The sequence below is a fragment of the Spodoptera frugiperda genome, chromosome 9 (assembly GCF_023101765.2).
Source record: "Spodoptera frugiperda isolate SF20-4 chromosome 9, AGI-APGP_CSIRO_Sfru_2.0, whole genome shotgun sequence".
Classification (NCBI taxonomy): domain Eukaryota; kingdom Metazoa; phylum Arthropoda; class Insecta; order Lepidoptera; family Noctuidae; genus Spodoptera; species Spodoptera frugiperda.
Genome location: NC_064220.1, coordinates 7,939,843 through 7,961,143, shown reverse-complemented (window position 1 = coordinate 7,961,143; position 21,301 = coordinate 7,939,843). Strand labels below are relative to the sequence as shown.

Genomic DNA, 21,301 nt, shown 5'->3' with positions numbered 1-21,301 from the left:
ATCCTTTTCATATTTCGAGCCGTCGTTCATCCGGAAACTTACATCGTCGAGTTGTTTTGATTTCATCACCTTATAACGTCTTACTCTGTACAACCATTAACAATTCAATACTGTCTTAATGAAGAGCTGATAAAATGTATATTGTGTTATTCGTCACGACTCCCAGGCAATTAATTGATGTACTTTTTTTTGGGAATTCGCTTTATGGTCGCCGTGATTTAGTGACCGTCCGGCCGGTTGATTTGTGCACACATTTTAGCTTATTCTTTGTGTTGAGAAGTGCTTAAGTGTGCAATATATTGTGTGGAACAAATATCGTGTCCAGATACTCGTTAAGACTGATAGCAGAAAGTTGTGGAGCTTGAAATGTAGTATGACGCTGAGCCGCGGCACCTTTTGTTGTTGCATATGAAGTTATTTTATTAATGACATGGCAGTCAACATTGTATATGGCGAAAATGAAGCCTTTTAAAAATATTTTGGAAGCAATTATTATTGCATAAATCTGTAATGCCTTATCAAGAATCAAGACACATTTCTAAAATTTTGATATTTGTTACAGAACATAGGCAATGTGACTGCTGAGCTGGAGTTACAGCGGTTACAACAAGAGCAGTTGCGTCGACAGGAGATGGTGCGACGTGGACAGCATGGGATGTACCCTGGGCCACCATTGGGACTCCTACCCCTATTGGAGCAGATGCGGCCCCAGGCACAGCAACAAAACGTAAGTATAAATTAAAATAATAAGAACTAGAAAGATACTAAAAGAAAGATAGGTGGTATTCGTTAAAAAGCACAAAAGTATTAAAACAACGAAATGCAAATTAAAAACCAACAAAAACAAATGTATTTCAATGAGCCAGAAAAGCCACTAGCAGTTCATACCAGTAGTCACCAAAATATCTGAGTCACCAACATAAAAAGTAACTAAATACTAGTTTCTGTGAGTTTCAAAATGTAACGAACAAATTGTTTTGGCAAGGAGCCGTATCGTCAAGCATTAAAATATTGGACAATTTCCCATATTTAGTAACAGCAATCATTGACATTTTGTTTAGGTACGTTTTATTCTGAGCAATAGAATAGTTTTCAAAAATTTTAACTTCTGAAATATGCATTTCCTCAATGATAGAATGATTTCATTCTTCTCCTTTAAAGACTTCTTGTCTACTGTTTATGTCTTATTTGTCTTGTTTTTCTTACTAATATACTAAACAAATATCTTTATTTATTTCCTCAACCAAATCTTTAGCATTTGTAGCTACTTCATCAACATTATCTCCTATACATTTTTTAACAGACACCAATTCATCTAAATCTTCAATTTCGATTACTTAAATAATATCGCATCACACGAAACTCTGGATGGTGCAATCAATTGCCACAATAAATATTACAAGAAGACGTGATGGTAAAACGAAAGTTGTTCTTAAACTAATTACTAGTAACCGGAGTCTGTTATGTAAATTCGTAATTAGATGCGTCTTACCCTGTGTTGTTCACATCCAGTTTTTGACTATAAACAACTTCTACATTTGACGTAACATCCTCTAGCATTCTATCATTTATTGTTATTCTTTGTTAAGTGTTGCAAGTTACTCGTAATTCTGGTTTTATTGTAGCATTTATCTTAAATGAAAGTTTATTATTTATAGTATTTGTAGCATCTATAAACTAAGTTTCGTAAACAATGTATCGCAATGATGTAATGTATATTTTCGAAATTAAATTGTAACATGATTCTGTCATTGTAACTATAAAACCAAGTTTGTTCTTGGTATAGGTTAATTTACTAGCTCTATAATAATATTATAGCTCCCATTCATCATTTTAATATTTTTTCTTTCTAGGCGATGCAGCAGCAATGGCCAGCGACGGCTCAGCTTGCCCAACTAACAGCGAACACTCGATCCCCCCCTCCCCAAGATCCAGATACCCCCTTAAACCTGAGCAAACAGCGCTCCCCGTCGCCCGCGCAGCCAATGATGCTACCACGCTTCGTACCCTACCCTCCTATGGAAGAATCACAATACAGTATGCCGAAGGAAGAGGAATACAACGCTGCCTGCAACAGTAAGTATCTACATTACATTAACTACTCAACTAGTTTCAAGCTACGGCTGGGGCCCATAAATGTGATGAGCAGTTCAATTTCAACAACAAAACCAAACCTAATATTACACAAGTTAATGAGATTAACATTATTTTTAAACACTCTATTATTAGTAGAAATAAACTATTTTTAACCAAGGAAGCTACCCAGTTACCTATATACGAATACTTTTTATAGATGTGTAGATACATGCCATATGATTAGACAGCCGCTTCTCATATTTTTGGAACTCGTACGCATTGACGTGCTAATGACGTCACATCATATTATCTGATTCACTAAGCTACCTAGATGCGGCATCTTAAACTGGATAACTATGTCACAGGACCACTAATAGCTTTCGTACGCAAATGACATGTTGAAAAATCTTTACGATTTACCAACAATTCTATCGGATAAAGTTAGGTAGGAGCAAGAAATTAGATTATGTTGTGTAACATTAAATTCCTTTAAAATATTATTTCCTAATCTCTAAATACTTAACCCCTAAAAGGCCGGCAGCGCACTTGAACTCCTCTGTTGCCGCGAGCATAGGCGACACTGACCTTACCATCAGGTCGTTTGCACCCTATTCCATAAAACAACATATTATTGGTTGATAGAATAATGAAGAATATTTCCATAATAAGATCCACGAGCATCGAGGCCAAGAGCCTTCTCTCTCCCTCTCTTCATTTAAGCACCTACGTTTGTCACGTAAATCCGAATTAATTTTAATATCAAACGCCCGACGACTTACGAAATGTTAGTAACAGAAATAAACAAGGAATACTTAGATAAATAGTTAGTAAATGTTAAAATGAAGAAATGTGCCGTGTCGCCGCCAAACATTTTGATGTTACACATTTAATTGCTAAATATAATTAATATGTCTTACACTGCAAAACAGTTATATTCCGGTAAATATCGACTGGAAAGTAGGGCGCACGATTCAACGCGTTTCCCTAGTCGAATTTATCAGCAACAGTGTTACTTGTGTGATTGTTGAAGTCCTGTTATTAATCAAATGTATCTCCTTCATCCTGATCATCGTCCATAGTCCACATCACATTAATAGCTCGTGACAGTCCACTCTTATTAACTCCGATTAAAGACCTCCTCTATATAAACTTCCATAATATCCACGTTTTTTTTTGACGGAGATAAATCATCCTATGGCTTCTCCCGCCTAGGGTAAGGTGACAGGGAGCATCAGACACTTACTGACAAGAAATCACACCGTTCCCACTCCTGCCCTTCGAGCTGGAGCCCCGGTGACCCGCTAATTAACCCAGCTCCGGATCAGAATCCATATCTGTGGAAATCTGAATAATTTCCCCATTTGGATTGGAAATCGTAGTTTTAAATATTCAGGTTAATCAGAGAGCTTGCTATTGTTTGCTCGATCTTTACTAAATGTAATCCCTCTTATAAAACTCGAAGTAGGAGTATGGGTAACAAAAAGTGTTCCAGTCTGCCGTCACCACAACGTTTAGCCATTACTTGCAAATAAATTAATACTAATAAACTTGCAAAGCTATACAACTTATTGCATAACACAATTAACTTGTAGAAGTAAACATATTTCGTTACTATCCGACACATCTCGAGTAGGATGTTCGTCTTACAAAATTGAGATACACGTAAATTACTTTAGAAATATTAATTATCATTGGTAATCTTGAAACTCATCTGTAAATCTTACGGGCCCAGGTTTTATGTTACAAACTTTATAAAGTTTCGTTTTTATTGCGTACCCCGACGATTTGATGACATTCCACGTCGAGCATAATGGTGGAAGGCATTCCCATTATTTTTAAAGTTAAAATGAAAAAATAAAGTGCGCATTTTTTGAACTGCACACTACTGATTAACAATGGCCCTGCTTAAGTAAATGTCGCTCTTTCATATTTTATAAGCCACTTACTTACGAAACATTAATAATTAATGTTGTATAAAGTTGAATAATTCATACATAGTGTAATATGGTGCATAATAAAACAAATATCTACTTTAAATAGTTGGCGCGAACCCAAACCGAATTGGTTACAAAATCGCGAGTGTCGTTTCGTTTCCTTTAAAACAAGAGAATCGCGTGAAACGTGAAATAGATGGTGCTGGAGACGCAAACTTCCGTTCGGCAACGTCCCGCCTCGGTGGACACTCGCGCACACCACTCATTGGCCGACTAATAATTATAACAAAGATGAAAGCTTTATTGGATAACTTGCGAGTTCAAACAGAATTCCAACTGGATTTTATCTATGAATCTTAATTGTGTGTTATAATGAAACAATTTATAACAACCGCTGTCCGCAGATTTTCATCTCCAAGGCCTAGTTCATTACATGCAAATGCAAAGTTGATGAAGGCAGTAAAATTTTCCGGGTTTCCGTAATGTTCTTACAGGCACATAAATAATATCTACATACTTTCATGTTACAATAAATATGACAGCTGTAACATAGTATTTTAAGTAGTAACGTCACGCGAATTCCTAGATAAAACACATAATGACTTACACTATAAAACGAAATGGCCTGTAACTGTATCTGAATCACCAACTGTGCTGTACTTGACCTGTCACGGAGAGCTAATTATTACCGCCATTCCAGGCGCACGTCATTAATACTAGTTGTTAGCGTGACAGCCGCGTAACGGAGACAAAAATAAAATACGATTGACGTCATAAGGCGACACGCGATTTAAAATTTGTTATGACCAAAAAAATAAGGGCGCAACAGTTTTGTGCACGACAGTGTGCTCATAGGCGTGCATATTAGAAGTGTATCGCGCGCGTATCAGGCGCGGTAGGATGTTATAAATTATCTAACAGCGCTTCAAATTAATTCGAGGAATGTCCCGCGCTTTGAGTGCGGCATGTTTCCGCGGTGGCTTATTAATCGAGTGGACACTTGGTAGCGAATCCGTCAGCTCAAATGTTAGCCGGACATTTTGCAGGCCGACCCACATAGCCAGACGTGGGGGAGGGAGGGATGCGGTCGCAATAAACGTTTCGGAATTTGATTAGTGCGAAATTTAATGTGCGCGACACTCGTGACGTAAATCACTGTATCTGTGTTTAATTCATCGTTTTATGATTAGAATTGGTTTTAACAGGAGAAAACAGGTGACTTACATTTCAACTTTAACATAGTTGCACTTTTCGAAGCTGCGAACTTCCTAGGGGGTATACCGGGGCTCCGGTTCATAAGCAGGAGTAGGAACGGGGTGGTTTTTAGTCAGTAAGAATCTGACACTCCCTCTCGCTTCACCCTAGGCCGGAGAAGTAATTGGATGATTTTCCTCCCTTTAAAAAAAACTAGATACAATTGCTTATAGACTAATAGGTACCACCTACAAGAACACAGCAATGATTTAATTTAAAAAGTGCATCTTAGGAAGCCTTATGTTCATAAAGAGAGACGTTATCAGGGAAAGCTGTAAGAATTTACCCAAGAAATTAGGTCAATGTTGTACCGGAACGCCATAAATATCCAATCAATTGCTTTATTTTATAATTTATTCCAATAGAAAGCTGTCACTTCAAGACTAAATGAATACTGGTTTAGCATAGACTGCCAATGCAATAGCGGAAAATATTATCTTTTTTATTAATTCAAGGGTTCTACAAAGTTACATAAATGAACAGGTACGTTCAAGTGATAAGAACCTAATAGTACCATTAATTACTATCATATTATATACCTACTTTTGTTAAAATCAGGTAGTACTTTTTACAAAATTCTGTTTAATATATTACTTAGTAGGTTTTATTATGCATAAGTATCAGGGAGATAGTCTATTTATTAAGGCTTTTATCACGATAGGTCTTAGTACGAGTTTGCTTTACGTTTAAAGTAATCGAAATAAAAGCGCGTTCGGCGCTCTGATTGGCTGGCTCGAAAAAACCAACCAAACTTCCGCGTTAATATTCCTGTACCTAGCTATTATACAAGAGCATATAAAAATTGACGTGACGTACTTAGTTACTTAATTTAAAAATAAAACGCTAAATAGAATTAAAATCGTTAAGTATAAATGGAAGCGTTTGAAATAGTCACACACAACACAATCTCACTTTAACGATTGTTTTACGGCCGACATCCATCGTTCTCTATAATTTATAGTTCACCTAAGACCGGCTTCCGATTGTATTCTACTGTGACAAACTGAATGGTCATAATATCTTATTTATACAATGTTATATTTCCATAATTTTAGTAGTATAAAGCTCGCGTGTATGAGTTTTATAGCATGCAAAGTCAGGTCATATTTCTTAGCCAGATTAATTTACATAGACATATTTTATTCCTTATAAATTTTTGTTATACATAATATATTAAGGTTATCTAATAAAATATCAACGTCTTTTTTATGTCTCAATAGATTTGGATCAAAGTGCAGTGTCGTTGTTTATGTGAAGTTTACCTCTAAAGACACATTTATGTTTCGGCAACTTTAAGAGCGAGACGTAACATTTTGTACTCTGTCTGATTATTTATTAATCATTGCATACCTAGTACTTAAACTGTTTCATATTGTACTTACAAATTCTTATTTTTTTTTTCTAATTCCAGCCTCATCGTGGAGCCAATCACCTTCAGAGGATGCAGAAAAAGCGAAATTGGTTCGCCAACCGCGCAGAGACGAAACGGGCAAGCCCCACATCAAACGACCAATGAACGCGTTCATGGTGTGGGCTAAGGATGAACGTAGGAAGATCCTCAAAGCATGTCCTGACATGCACAACTCTAACATATCCAAGATACTGGGCGCTAGGTGGAAGGCGATGTCTAACGCTGAGAAGCAACCCTATTACGAAGAGCAGTCGAGATTGTCCAAACTGCATATGGAGAAGCACCCTGACTATAGGTGAGTGATAAATAAACAATTAAATACTTGTAGTGATATACATACTGTTCTACATTAAGGGGTATAATGTAACTTACTAAGCAAGCATTCATGCAGCCAGGGTCGGGAAACAACGAAATGTCCCAGCCACTGCTCTGTGGAGTCTAATTTGTTGAAAAATTATATAGATTCTATTCTTAAGGTTACGTTTTTCTGGTAATGTTACCTATCCACTCTTCTTGTGATCTAATCTTCCTTTTATTTAATTTCAAGGTACCGACCGAGACCAAAAAGGACATGCATAGTCGACGGCAAGAAGATGAGGATATCCGAGTACAAGAATTTGATGCGCAGTCGCCGGCAGGAGATGAGGCAGCTATGGTGTCGTGATGGAGGAAGCGAGCTGGGTTTCCTGCCCCCTGCACTAGCCTCCCCCGGACCTTCCAATTCCTCGCCACCCCCCAACGGAGGCAACTACATGAACCCTGGGTTCTCTCCACCACTATCGCCCAGGGAGGATGATTGAGGTACGGCGCGCGGCTGGCCATACCCGCACGCCGCGCCCCTGTCCTTACCTCCCTCTCACCACCCCTGGTAAAAACGCGGACAGTTCTGGAACACTAGAACATTTTGGATAACGTTCACACAAAGACTTGGAGCATGAATCTCAAGTGTTGCCCTAAACCCCTACCCCTCAAACCGTGACTGTACATAATGAGGGGGAACGCATAGACGGTAGCTATTATATTCTGTGAGTTTTTGCCAGTGTCTCAAATTGGATCTCTCGTTTACAAAATACTGATTATTAATAATGAGATTATTCCATTAGTGAATTAAGAAATTTCTAACTTTGGACACTTTTCGCCCGTATACTTGTTGTGTGCTTGCACAGTGATTTTTTCAGTGAAAAACTATAAAACAAAATGTACTACTGCTTTGATAATGGTTTAAATGTGTCATAATAATGTAAACAATACTAGCGATCAGTTACGATTTGTATTAAAAATTGGTATGTAATATTACGTATTGTAGTAAAATGTCTCAAATAATTCTTAATTCGTAAGCATTATGCGGGTGTATTGGTTCTCCTGTTATGTAAATAGCGCCCTTTTTAGGTACGACCTATATCAATGTTTGGACTAGAATCGTAGATTTTTGGCACAAATAAGTAATCCCTTTTATTAAAGAAAGTGTGCCAAAACTTGTATTAAAACCAACACAGCTAATTAGAAGAAGATAATGTATATACTTAAGTACACAGATAAGTACCTAAATCATTTGAATCGATGTATTGAAGTATGTAGATGTAGCAGGAACCGACGCACTCACGTGGTTGGAGCTGATTCTCTGTAAATAGGTAAAATTCCCTTTTGTAGATAGATTACGTTTAAGTTTTAATGGAATGTTCGGCTAAAGGTTTTAGTATAAGGTTCAGAGATTAGTTGTTAACGTTAGCTGTAATGTACTTTGAATCTTGACTATCGCGTGGCCATGTATAAACTTAGTGGGAACTTCTTTGTATCGTAGCTTTACAAATTAAGCAATTATAATGTATCAAACCAAAAATTTGAAGCGGATTGCTTGAAAATTTAAGTGTTTTGAACACGGGAACTGTTTTTATTTAAATTCAGTGAGATCTTTTATGCATAATGGTTATGATTAAAATACTCATAGACTTATCTAGTTGAGATTGGTAATAGACCGTTCTATTATAAGCTGTTTTATCACGAACGTACGTAAAGGAATCTATGTTAAAGAATTAATCGACATAGCCAATGAAAAAATGTATTTATATATCATACCTAATTATCCAAATGAAAATAAGGAAAATTTTATCCACGGAATGATTGTAGATTATAATACTGTCAAATTTGGCGCCAATACTACAGATAAAAAATCTTTCGTTCCTGACAGTATTTGTTTTGAAAAAATCGATTGGTCAATTGTGAAATTGTCAATTTGTTATTACATAAAGACATTTCCTTTTATTGATTTTATGACCCCACCGACATGAATGTGGGATTATTTTGGGCTTACATCACTGTAATTAAAAATATAAGAAGGTAACTACTTATTTAATCAAAATTAGAACCGTTATTGGTTTTTGTATTGAACTGCTGTACCTAAGTGTAGTTGCTTAATTTATATAATTAGTTTACCCTAATCAAAATTGTGTTTAAACTATTTCAAATTAAGGTTACTTTTTATGAAACATGTTATTAGCAAAATCTTTATGTCGTATGGATTCTCAGTGATGTAACGCCCTGGTACTATTATTAATATAAACAAATATTCGCTTTATCGAATCGTGCAATTTATTAAGTAGATAATAGTAAATAAGCTATAGTAACGCATAATATTATCTACATTTTTATATAGCTCTTAGTCAACCAACTTGTATAGACAATTAGACACCTATTTCGATAAACCTCCTTTAAAAAAATTGTTCGATGACGTTAGCTGTCATTAGTTTTTTTTTTAATTTTGTTATTTATTTTTCTAATTATATAGAACTTGTTTTGTTTTTTCTTCTATTTTCTTAATAAAAGTTGTATGCCAGTAATTGACGTGAAGTAGCGTTAGTATGAATAAATAAAAGTTATTGTGTATGTGAATCTTAATGTTTATAAGTAGGTAGTGTGTATTCATAGTAAATGTGTAAGGTTTTAGAACAGTGCCGTTAAATTATTTATTTTTTATGTTGAACTCATGTAAATACGCGTATATTTTGATGTAAACGTTAGTAATTGTGGTTATTTAATGAACGATACTTAATTTTGGTGTCTACTTTGTATGAGTTTGGATCTCGAACGAGTTTCAATTAATTTATTGTGACAGATGTAACAAGATTATCTGTTTGGTTACACCTATCTTGCCATACCTGTAAAGTACCTATGTAAGTACTGAAGTAGCTACGAAACATCACAACTTATGTTACACGTACTTAAAAACAAGCTGTTGTTACGGTAAATAGTTTAATTTTAAACTATTTTCACATTGATTTGTTGATATTTCCATTTAGTATGCAGTTTTATTCAGCATTGCATTGAAAATGTTTCAAATGTGTAAGTAGGTAGATTTTAGGTTTTATTACCTAGTGTAAACCAGGACACATTGTTTAAAATTGTGCCAAAACCCAAAAGTATATTAAAAAATAAATAATAAAAATAATTATTTTGTTTCATTTACTTTAACCCTGATGATTCTTTTTTTGAAGTCAATAAAAGAAACCTTAGAGACGTATTTCGTAGTACGTCAACAACCATACTACTCGAGGATCATTTAATGATTACTTAAACTATTCCTTAGTAAAGATTTTGTTCTGAAAGCAATTGCCATTAATCATGATAAATTAATTAATCCAGTCTAAGGACTCCAGTCCTTGTTATGTAACCATTAAATGACTCTGAGTACTGAGGTAATACAAATAAAAGATCAAAATATTGAGCTGAATAATGTATTTTATTAAGAATATAGTTACACAATCCTTAATAGATACATTCAAATACATCAAGTACCAGAATAAAACAGTTATTATATGATATGAATACACTTCTCGCATAAATATATAAAAATATTCTTCATAATAGTTATGTACATTTCATATTACAATAGTTACATATTAAATAGGGTGACTGGTATATTAGTGAAGGATATTTAAACTCATAATTGTACTCATATTATTTTTATCAAAATAACAAACAACCAAATTTCATTAGGACGCACGCATTATGTCCAAAATACCTACTAAAGTCTTCCGATAACGCAGGCGCCTCGCTGCTAACAGCTGATAATGCGAAATCACGCACGCGCGAAATTTTGTTATTGAAATAAAAATAAAACTAACGAGTAAGTATATAAAGTTTCTATGGGAAAGTTGTTTGTAATCATGAGTACAATCACGTGTTTAAATATCCTTCACTAATTACCAGTCACCCTATATTGCAAAGCATTCTACATTCTGCTAAAATCATTTCTATTGTCTATAATGATCACACAGATTAAAAAAAAAGATATACTAGGCTATTCTGTAACTTTCAATTCGAAAGATGGAAATGTACTCGATCGTGATACGCCGTGTCATTGGTTGTGAGAATAATCTCGACCAATAACGGGCAAGAATGCGATGGAACTCAGTTTGAAAGTTCGAATTGACAATTACAGAATAACCTAGAAGTTTACGTGATAACGTAAGTGATAGTTGTGAGAAACCAATTATGTTTATGAGTACCATATAAAATATGAGCCTGTTGATGGCAATTGGCTCATATATAAGACTGGGCCACAAATCCAGTATAACCAGACAGTCGAAAACCCCTTTATAGTGTTCTATTTTATTATACAGAATTTTATAATGAATTTAGCACAATGAAGACACTAAATCGTTACTAAAGTGTTACTCTATATGGGTTACCATTATGTTTTTGTTCACCAGATGGCGCCACTGTAGTCTTACCCGTAGTACGCGAAACACATTGTGTTTTTCATAGTGTCTCACATATCCTGGTGAATAAAGACTAGGTTCTGTTTGCCCAATCAGCTGTAGCTGCCAAAAATTATATCGAATGATATACTTGCTAATTTTTTTTTGGACAGACTTCACACACACGTTTTACACAATAACGCCATCTGGTAAACAAAAATAGAAACGGTAGCCCATATTTAAATTTTAATTTCATGTTAATTTACGGTTCCATTTCTAGAGTAACATTTTATTATTCGGTAAAGAATCTAAAAAACATTAAGTACATAGCTAGAGCAGAACACAAGCTTAGATATATTTTTGGTATTACTACTTAGTACTTACACCTTAATTTTAAGTGAGATTATTAAATATCAACTTTATTCAGAGTAATTTAGAATTTAATTTCTATTGTCAAGACGATACGTACATCCAAAAACTACAGGTTATGAGCATTTAAGCAAAAGTACCTAAGGTGTTGATTGGTCACTTTCCAAAATGTCATAATGTCATTGGCTTTTTGACACGGTTGCGTGACATTAGTATGAGTGCTTCGCATTAAAAATAAATAAACGAGTGCGCGTTCGGGGCTCTGATTGGCCGGCTCGAATAAACCAACTAATCAGAGCGCCGAACGCGCTCTCGTTTCGATTACTTTAAACGCGAAGCAAACTCGTACTAAGGGTACAGTTTAATCCAATCACCGCATCGAGTTTCGTCATTATACATGTTCTGTGAAAATTAGTTGCATACTTTAAAATTAGAGGAATACACTCAGATTACATTGTATTATTTTAACAATCTTAGCGATGAGATGTGTGGGCTGCCACTGAGTCTAAGAATTCGACCATAGTTAATATTATACCTAAATTAAACAATTCCACTAAAGCCGACAAAGATGTATCAATTTTCTGAACAACTAAATAAAATCTAACAATTTAAATGCTTTTTTGAATAACTAAATAAAAACGAAAGAATAGAAAATTAAACAATTTTATTTATATAAGTAGTCGAATAAACAACGAGAAAATAACTAAAATATCATAACAATTTTACGATTAAATCAAATCAACAAAATTATAGAATCGAGACACTTGATCGAGCACTAACAAAAAATGTGGGTAGACTAATTTTTGTACTTGATATTTTCACTTGCGTTCGTCAGTCACGCCGCAGACGTGGTAGCGACAACACTGTTAATATGTCAGTTAGTAATTTCAACAATAAAACAAAAAGAGTGATATGCTCAACTGTACAAAATTTCAACTAAAATTCAAATTAATAAAAAATCAATTTACCTACTTAGGCAGTTGTCCCACCGGCAACGATGAACGAGTAACGAGTAGAGCTAGAACTAGAAACGAGTGAAAACGAGTGAAAACAAAAACAAACAAGTGAAGCGAGCACTCGCCGGCAGTGTGAACAGTCAGCGATCAACTATTTGTATATGCATCTCTTTTGTTTACACGGAAAGTATATCTATTGTACGTTTCTTGAGCGAGAAAATAGCCGATAGTTAGTCGTTCACTCGCCGTTGGTGGGACAACTGCCTTATGGGAATTTTACTGTTAATTGACTTTAATCTGGTTTACGTCCCGACTTTTCCAGTGGCCATTTAGCAATTTATTTTGGTGCAGTCATTCAACAGTTATGCGTGATACGTTTTGGAGATTCTAAAACAGTGACGTCAGTCAATCTGTCCGTCATCAGCCAATACCTCAGAGACCATAATAACTAGACAATATTTTGTTAAATTAAGGTGATGCATATCTACACGAATATTATAAAGCTGAAGAGTTTGTTTGATTGTTTGTTTGTTTGAACGCGCTAATCTCCGGAACTACTGGTCCGATTTGAATAATTCTTTTTGTGTTGAATAGTGCATTTATCGAGGAAGGCTATAGGCTATAAAACATCACGCTATGACCAATAGGAGCCATACATAAAAATATCTAAGTGAGGTTTTCACATTGTTTGCTGTAGTTATGGAACTATAAACTATACTTTTGAAATGGTAATCATAAGATCTTATATTGTGTGTTTCAAATAAAGAATATCAATTACTATTATAATATATTAGACGGAAGATAATCTTTGGGGCTTTTCAATACAGCTGTTAACAAGGTGTTAGCTGCTAAAAGAGGGATATTTTTTAATCTGTCGATTTACTAATATTGATTCATTTTAACAACTAAATATTTTACGCTACAATAACTGTGTTACTAGAAAAATATCTTGAAAATAAATTCATAAGATTGCGGAAAAGCGTACACATCACATAAAATGTACTGCGATCACATCAAAATACTCTATTTTTTACTTTTTTAAACACCTACATGGCTTTGGTTAACGTAGTGGCTAGGTAACCCACGGCAACGGGTCGCAGGTTCGATTCCCGCACGGTACAGTCCCGGGTCTGGGATATATGTACCCACAATCGCCACGATTAGTTAGGCGCTATGTTCTTTAACATGAATTTTATTCCCGTCTTGAAAAAATTTAGTATTTTGATATATCAGCGTCGATTTGTACGTACATATAGTATTATGATATAATTATTGCATTGACAGATATTGCAAATGGGTTGCACAAAAATCACAACTAACTAAAACATACACATACATACTTAAAAACAAACTATCTACAATAAAAAACGGCAACAAAGCAGAAAACAAAATAAAAAATAAATTATTATTGTGCTAATTGGCCACATTTATAATAAATTCATTTGAGAGGCGAACACGAAGGGCATAGCTTGATTTTATTCAATTCTAAACACGCGCCATGGAAGGTGTGACCACACTTAAAAACCCAGAGGCCGCCATCTTTGATTAGCACTGTATTTTGCAGTGGCAACCCACAAAGCACACAGTCAGTTATATTATTGTTTATATATGATAAATTGTCTAGTATACTGGTTAGAGAAGCGTCTAATATGTAGTCTTCTTTAGCTTCATCATCTTCGGTTGGTATACTCGCAGTGAGAGGTCTAAGACCCCAATGTTTTGACTTCGCAGCAGCAATTATTGGTAGTGCCGTGTTCTTAGGTTTACCATTTAATGTACTGCGCAATAGTCTGCAGATCTGGAAACGATTGGATTAACGTTAGACATTTCATTGCTTATTTAAGAAATCAGTAAAAAAAATATTGTTTGTTTTACTTGTAAATAATGTGAAAGAAATAAATCTTCATACTTTTATAATTTTATTGCTTCTTAATTGACTTAAAATGAGTCAATTTACATTGACATGGTACTACATTTATATGGTAGTTGTAATAATAATCTCTAATCTCTATACCACCTACTCTATACCTAATTTAAGTAAATCTTTAATAAGTAAGCTCATCAAATTAATTAGAAAATATTGAGCAATAGTAACGACATCTATAAGAACAGTTTGATGTGTAGAACGTAATTTGGTCGATATGAATATATGTATAAAGATAGTAAACAAATTGCGACAAACAGATTTCTTTCGCGATAAAATCCGTAACACAAAAATTTTAAACTCATTCACTAGCGGAAATAGGAAAATAGCACAAGAGCTGGTGACAAAATATTAAGATCCTTACCTCAATTCTCGAATCTTCAAAATTGTAACAACTGTACAGAGTATCCGTCAACTGTCCAACGATAGTGGCGTCGTATCTCTCATACATGGTCACCATTAGACAAGTGTGGTAGAACTTCACAGTGATAGCTCCTTCATCAATCAGGCTCGCATACTTCTCCATCACTTTGATAGCATTCCTACCTCCAACAGACTTGATCATCAGCGCTCCTAAGTCATCCCAACTAAGAGTGTCCTTCACTATGATATGGTCAAACTTCTTCGAACAGTTCAAACACATATTGGCATGTAAAGTAGCATACAACTGCACAGTGCGCTCCCAAGTATCCAAAGTGAACTGAGGCAAAAAAGAATGCAGTAACGTTTCGTCCAACATTTGCAACAGAAGCCTCAATATATTCAACAAATCCTCATTCCTCCTCAAATATAGAATCTTCCTCCACAAATAAGGCATTCGCTTGCAAACATCATAGCATTGGCTCCTAGTCTGACTTGACCACTGTTTTTCTATAAACTCGTCAATTAATTCAGAGAACATTGGTGTTTGGTGTGTCCTAGAGTATGGCAGAGGGAAGCCACAATCACAACCAATATTCGACAATTTCTGACTCTTCATATTCACAGATATACATGAATCTACAAAGTATTTGTACAACACTTCATCTTTGATTACTGTGTCCAACAATTCATTTTTCTTCTCAGATTCATTTAGGTAACTAAGGAAAATATTATTAGGTACAAATTTAGATTCGTCGAAAGCTCCAATGTGGATACAATAACTTTCTAATTGTAACATAAGAGAGTAGATCTGACTAATATCACAGGCATAATTTTCAATAGTAGCAACTAAATTCGATTGATCTGTTTCCTTACCAACTAGACTTAATTTATAATATTGATATAAAGCTTTGTTCACTTTATCCCTTTCTAAACTGTTATTATCTACTTCTATGGCCTTTTGACTAGATTCTTTGTAGACGATATCGTTATCATATACAATTGGAGTATGTTCTATGCTGTCATCTGCATCTATTGTTTTTGTTTTAATTACGACTTGGGTTTCTTCTTTTTCTACAACTGGTACTTCTTTCACTTCATGATGTTTTTCAACACTAAGATGTTTCATTTCTTCCCATTTTTCTTTCAGTATCTTTTTGCTACTATTTAGTTTATCCGACACACTCAAACTCAGATCTTTTAATGTTTGCATTGCTTCAGGAGGCAACGAGGTGAATTTGAAGTCATCGTTTAATTTTGTGTCACCTTCTAATAGCGACGACTGAGCGTGATAAGTATTGTCCACTATGTATATCCCTGATTTTAACTGTGTAGCATCATTGGACTTCAGCCCCTCGAACTTATCTAATACCTCTTTAATGCTATCCAATAACTCTTTATTCTCTAATTTATCTCTCAAACTCACTAGGATATGCAATTTCTGAGACAAATTACTTTCCAATAAATAATTTCTATACAAGGCACACAGTTCTGCACACAACACGTACTTCTCATCTACATAACACTTTACTAAGAATTTGTCCACTTTCATGTATTTCAAGTTTACTAGAGAGCCGTTTGATAGCCACACATATATCATGTCATGGTACGCTTTACAGTCAACAATATCTTTGTAATTATCAAACCAAATTGTGTGGTCAACATCATAGATGTTTAAGAAGTACAAAGCGTTCCTTCTGTACGAAAATATGGCTCCATTTGTTGCAAAAATATTAGGAAAGTTAACTGATTGTCCCTCAGTGTCGCTATCAGTAGCATCCAAACTAACTTTTTCATTTTGATATGATTCATTGGACACAAGTTTCATAGCTTTCTTCCCTAGTACTTGTTTGAATTGGTGAGTTCTTATAACAGTGCCATCTATCGTGGCCTCCCATACTCTAGAAGACGGTCTAGCGCAGAAAATTAACGTGTTTTCAAGGTCTTTGCCTACAGCAAACCCTGAATCATCATTGACGATGTTATATTTTCTGACTTCGGTAAAATCTTGTGTGGTTTTTGTAACGTGTTGTTCGTTATTTGTTTTTTTATCTACGAAACAGGCGCCGTATTCTCCGTCGCGTAGTTTCTGACCAATTTGTCGGTACTGTTCTCGAGAAGTGTCACAGACGTAGCATCTGGTTAGAGTAGACACTAGTAGCATGCTCGACTTCATGTCCAACTGACAAATGCGAGAATCGAGACTCATGATTGTCAGAGACGAGCTCTGAAACATTGTTTTTGCCTGAAAAGAGTAAGGTATTGTGTAAAAATTATATCAAAATTATCACAAAACTAAAATAAAATATAAAAGTAAATTATTATGAGACTAAAATTTAACATTGTCGGTCGAGTCAGAGGTGGTTAAATTCCCAATTAGTGCAAAGGATTAATTGAGCATTTTCAGATTCATAACATAATTATCTACCTGATAAAATTGAGTGTTACATTGTATATAAACGCCTCTGCCTATACCATCGGAGAATAAAAGAAGTTATCCCTTTAGAGATTAAAAGGCGTTATGCATGTATCTAAGTCTCGTAGTAGTAAGTATCTAGACTGGAATTGTGCCCAGTACCAGTAAAAGGTGAAAAGTGGGTGGACATTGTATAGCGGCATTACGTGCCGTAATGTGCACCTCTGCTTACCTCTTCGGGGATAAAAGGCGTGACGTTGCATGTATCTAATTGTTACCAACTAGTTTCACAATCATTTTAAAGTAGGTAATTAAAGGTAAAACACGCCACTAGCAAATTACCTGACAATAAAATTTGACGATCATTTAAGCTAATAAATTTTTATGTTAAGGAGAAATCGACCTTGAAAACATATGTACAAAATACATAATAAGAAAGACAAATAACTAAAGAGTTTATTTACTAAATGGAAACTGGTATATTATCGCTTTGTATTCACGTCTGCACGAATTCTATTGTCATTTAAATTAATACATCACTGTAAATATCGTGAAACATTATATTGTCCTTCCTACTATCAAATAACTATTATTATCGGACATGCATATATTATTAGTACTGTTGAAATTCTATATTATTCTGATTCATTCCATGTTTGTTTGTAGTCTAACTTGCGCCAGTATGACAAAATAGCAAGATATAGAAAATCATGTTAATTCATATATAACATAACGCCATGCTTATCGATTGATAGGCAGAGCAGAATAAATGTACAATGTAAAAACTACATTTATTTATTTCCCTGTTATCGTTTATGTTTCTTATTACATCATTAAATTTTTTAAGTTGTAAATAGTTTAGTTTTTACAGATCTCATATAAAAGGATCAGACCTCTATTTTACTAAGATTTTTATGTTCCACTTGTTGCGGGACATTCAGCAGAATGCTGGTTGGTCATATTGCTAGAATTGCATATGACTCTTATCAAATACTCATTTATTGAGAAATTGAAAAGAAAATTATAGTAGGACTTACAATGAAGTTTTGCGGCTGCAACACTGATATTTTACCGACATCATCTCCCATGAACAGCATATGACTGGTACTCCAGATCATGGCTGTGATCTCATTCCCTTGGTGCTCCTTAGACACGACGGTAGAGTGACCACCACTAAGGGACTGGTTGCACTCAGTAACCGTTGCCAAGCCCCGGCCGTTAGCAAAACCAATTTGTTTCTCATCCTTTGAAATTGCCAAGCGTGTGATAGCTCCATCCTGTAATGTAATTATTTATTTATTTGAATAAAATGGTACATGACTCAAAACTTTTTTTTATATCTTTATTTATTTAGAGGCTTATAATTTTTTTATTAAATGTCACACCCATCATTACTTGTAAGTGTGGGAGAGCCAGGTTTCGGCATGAATGGGCCGGCTCAACCGAAGTGATGCCACGGCTTCACTGAAAACCGACGTGAAACAATGCTTGCATTGTGTGAGGTTACCGGAGGCCCAATTCCCCCCTTCCCAATCCCAGATTCCCCAACAACCCTTAAATTCCTAACCCCTAAAAGGCCGGTAACGCATTTGTTACGCCTCTGGTGTTTCTAGTATCTATGGGCGGCGGCAATAGCTTACCATCAGGTGATGTGTCTGCTAGATTAGACTACACCTTCACTGCATGATGATGATAAGATACTTGATAACGCAATACTTGCATTTAATACATAATTAAAATATGTGTGCAAAAACATTTAGGTAGGTATTAAAATTGGGCTGTGCTGAATAGTTACCATTGGGTGATCTGTCTATTCATTGTGTGGCAGTTGGGTTAGGCAATGTCTTGTATGTGTACATTATGGATGCAATAAGTTATTGAATAGGTACTCATTTTTGCTTAACAATTTACACAAGAATGTATGCTGAATAACTAGGATTTTCTGAACATATTTTAAATATAAAAGAATGACATAATAAAGATAATAATGTAGATTCAGCAATCATTGTGCCGATAGTCGTATCTGCCAATGGCCTTATAGCCAAAAGCCTCGACCAACACCTGAGTAGGCTAACGTTAGATGGTTGGATCAAGAGCCTGATGCAGAAGGCAGTACTTCTGGACACGGCGCGTATTGTCCGGAAATTCCTCTCTCTTGAGCCCTGACCACCGGTAGCTTGGATTTATCCCGTTGCTGGTGGGCTACTGCTTTATATTTTTAAATGTTTATTTTTTTCTTTTTAATTTTATATTTAAAAATGTAACAAAAGTATAAGAAATAAATGTATAAATATGTATAATAATGAATAATTAATAAATTACTGCATAGTTAGCATGGCGGCTGGGCAACCAACTGCAATGTGTAGCAAGTGATTAGGTTTGATCCCCGTACAGAACAACTCTTTGTGCGGTCCACAAATTGTTTCGGGTCTGGGTGTCATGTGTATGTGAACTTGTATCTTTGTAAACGCACCCACAATATAGAAAACAATCCTAGTGTGGGGTAAAATTAAAAGATAAACGCTGGATACTGAAACATAACTCGATTTTAAGTTCTAGTTTAACTATAGTTCTATCTCTGTCTTTTATCGAGAATTTGTAGTGACAGAACTATTTCTGAGAGTGTGTGTAAAATTGAGTGACGTTTGAGTATTTGACTATAAGACAAGTTTCTTTACCTTATTTGGTATCAATTGTACAAATTCACACGGTGTCCGGTTAAACACATAGATGCCTCCACTGGTAGCACCGAATGCAATCAAAGACTTTGAAATGTCAAAACAGGTGTACTGGAAATAAAATTTAACATATCAAAAACCCAGATTTCATTAATACAATTTCTATCTGTACATGCAAAACACCCACCGCTAAAGTTTCTTAACTTAATGCTTTACTGGTTACATACCTCGTTATTTCATAAGAATACATTAGGCACACCAAAAACATCATTTTAAAAATAAAAGTTTTGTATAGAACCTCTACTCATTAATAATAGTGTAGTAAATTAATGTATCGAAAAATCTATAAATTAATATTCTAATGATAATATAAGACATACAGCCAAATAATTTTGAACAAAGGCCAGAGACTAAAATATTCTCACTAACCTTTATACGTTGAACATTTTTTATCGGGTAATTGATACTTTCTGTGATATCTGGTAGCTCTTGTAGTAAGTATGGTGGCAAATCGGAACAAGACATGTTTAATTGATCATTTTTTAATTTATATTGTATGTTTTCATCACCTCCTTTTCTCCTGTGTGAGGCTGAATAAACAGGTGTCAATGTCAAATTGTAAATTGTAAAAATTAGTTGTCAGTGTCACACCCTTCAATCAGTTTCTTTTTTAATTTTTATTCTGATCATGAATACTTGTCTTTTAGTCCACGTCAGTAAGTTCAGTTTCAATTTAGTGTTGCCGAGTAAGGATTTCATTTACTTAAACTATTGATAATAATGAATAACTAATTTAGTTACCTACATTTTAATAGGAATGAATTTGGTTTTTTTCTTATTAATAATAGTATTCGTTATAATTTTATTATAATTTGAACTGTCTTGATCGAGTGGTTGCAAGTGCGACTGCCGCATCAGGGGCTTTAAGTTCGATTCTCGGGTCGGGATGGTACTATTGAGTTTTTTTCGAAAATTTCTTAATGGTAGCCATATAGGAATAACCTCACTTTCTATTGCATGGGACTTATAACACAAATTGTTTCTAGTGTTTTTGTGATGTACTCACATCAATCTATAAGGAAAAATCTTCTTGTTTTGATCGAGTATTTATAGAACAAGAACATTACACTGTATGCACGGCATGGCAAAAAAAAAATATAAGTAACTGATGTTATTATAGTTTCCACCAAGAACAAGGACCAGGAATATTTCAAAATTAAAGAATA

General features: G+C 34.8%; 2 protein-coding genes across 4 annotated transcripts in view; one reads left to right on the top strand and one right to left on the bottom strand.

Annotated features, from left to right (window-relative positions):
* LOC118270970 (transcription factor SOX-6) overlaps nt 1-10,120 on the top strand; it is a 265,254-nt gene extending 255,134 nt beyond the window's left edge. For both annotated transcript variants that reach the window (XM_035586824.2, XM_035586823.2), the window contains 4 exons: nt 563-727; nt 1,854-2,076; nt 6,676-6,970; nt 7,223-10,120. In XM_035586824.2, the coding sequence (XP_035442717.1) occupies nt 563-727; nt 1,854-2,076; nt 6,676-6,970; nt 7,223-7,475 (936 nt within the window). In that variant the 3' untranslated portion in view covers nt 7,476-10,120. The remainder of the gene's footprint in view (nt 1-562; nt 728-1,853; nt 2,077-6,675; nt 6,971-7,222) is intronic.
* A 270-nt stretch (nt 10,121-10,390) lies between these two features.
* LOC118271173 (BLOC-2 complex member HPS5 homolog) lies at nt 10,391-20,701 on the bottom strand. Of its 2 annotated transcripts, XR_007705614.1 has the most exons (6): nt 20,505-20,701; nt 20,076-20,186; nt 18,435-18,674; nt 14,986-17,226; nt 12,959-14,495; nt 10,391-12,709 (listed from the first exon to the last, which is right to left on the bottom strand). XR_007705614.1 is itself a non-coding variant. In XM_035587125.2 (5 exons), exons 1-5 carry the CDS (start codon nt 20,598-20,600, stop codon nt 14,136-14,138), a joined length of 3,048 nt encoding a protein of 1,015 aa, XP_035443018.2. In that variant the 5' UTR covers nt 20,601-20,701; the 3' UTR covers nt 10,391-14,135. The 2 variants fall into 2 exon arrangements, 1 of the variants encoding a protein (XP_035443018.2); XM_035587125.2 differs by having other exon boundaries at nt 10,391-14,495.
* Between the last annotated feature and the right edge of the window lie 600 nt (nt 20,702-21,301).

Bases quoted from the DNA above. Each gene is read 5' to 3' on its own strand.
- LOC118271173 (XM_035587125.2), bottom strand. From the start codon at position 20,600: ATGTCTTGTTCCGATTTGCCACCATACTTACTACAAGAGCTACCAGAT. The intron at 18,675-20,075 runs GTAAAGAAACTT...ATTACATTACAG, and splicing joins TACAATTGATACCAAATAAG to GATGGAGCTATCACACGCTT. The intron at 14,496-14,985 runs GTAAGGATCTTA...AATCGTTTCCAG, and splicing joins TTGAAGATTCGAGAATTGAG to ATCTGCAGACTATTGCGCAG.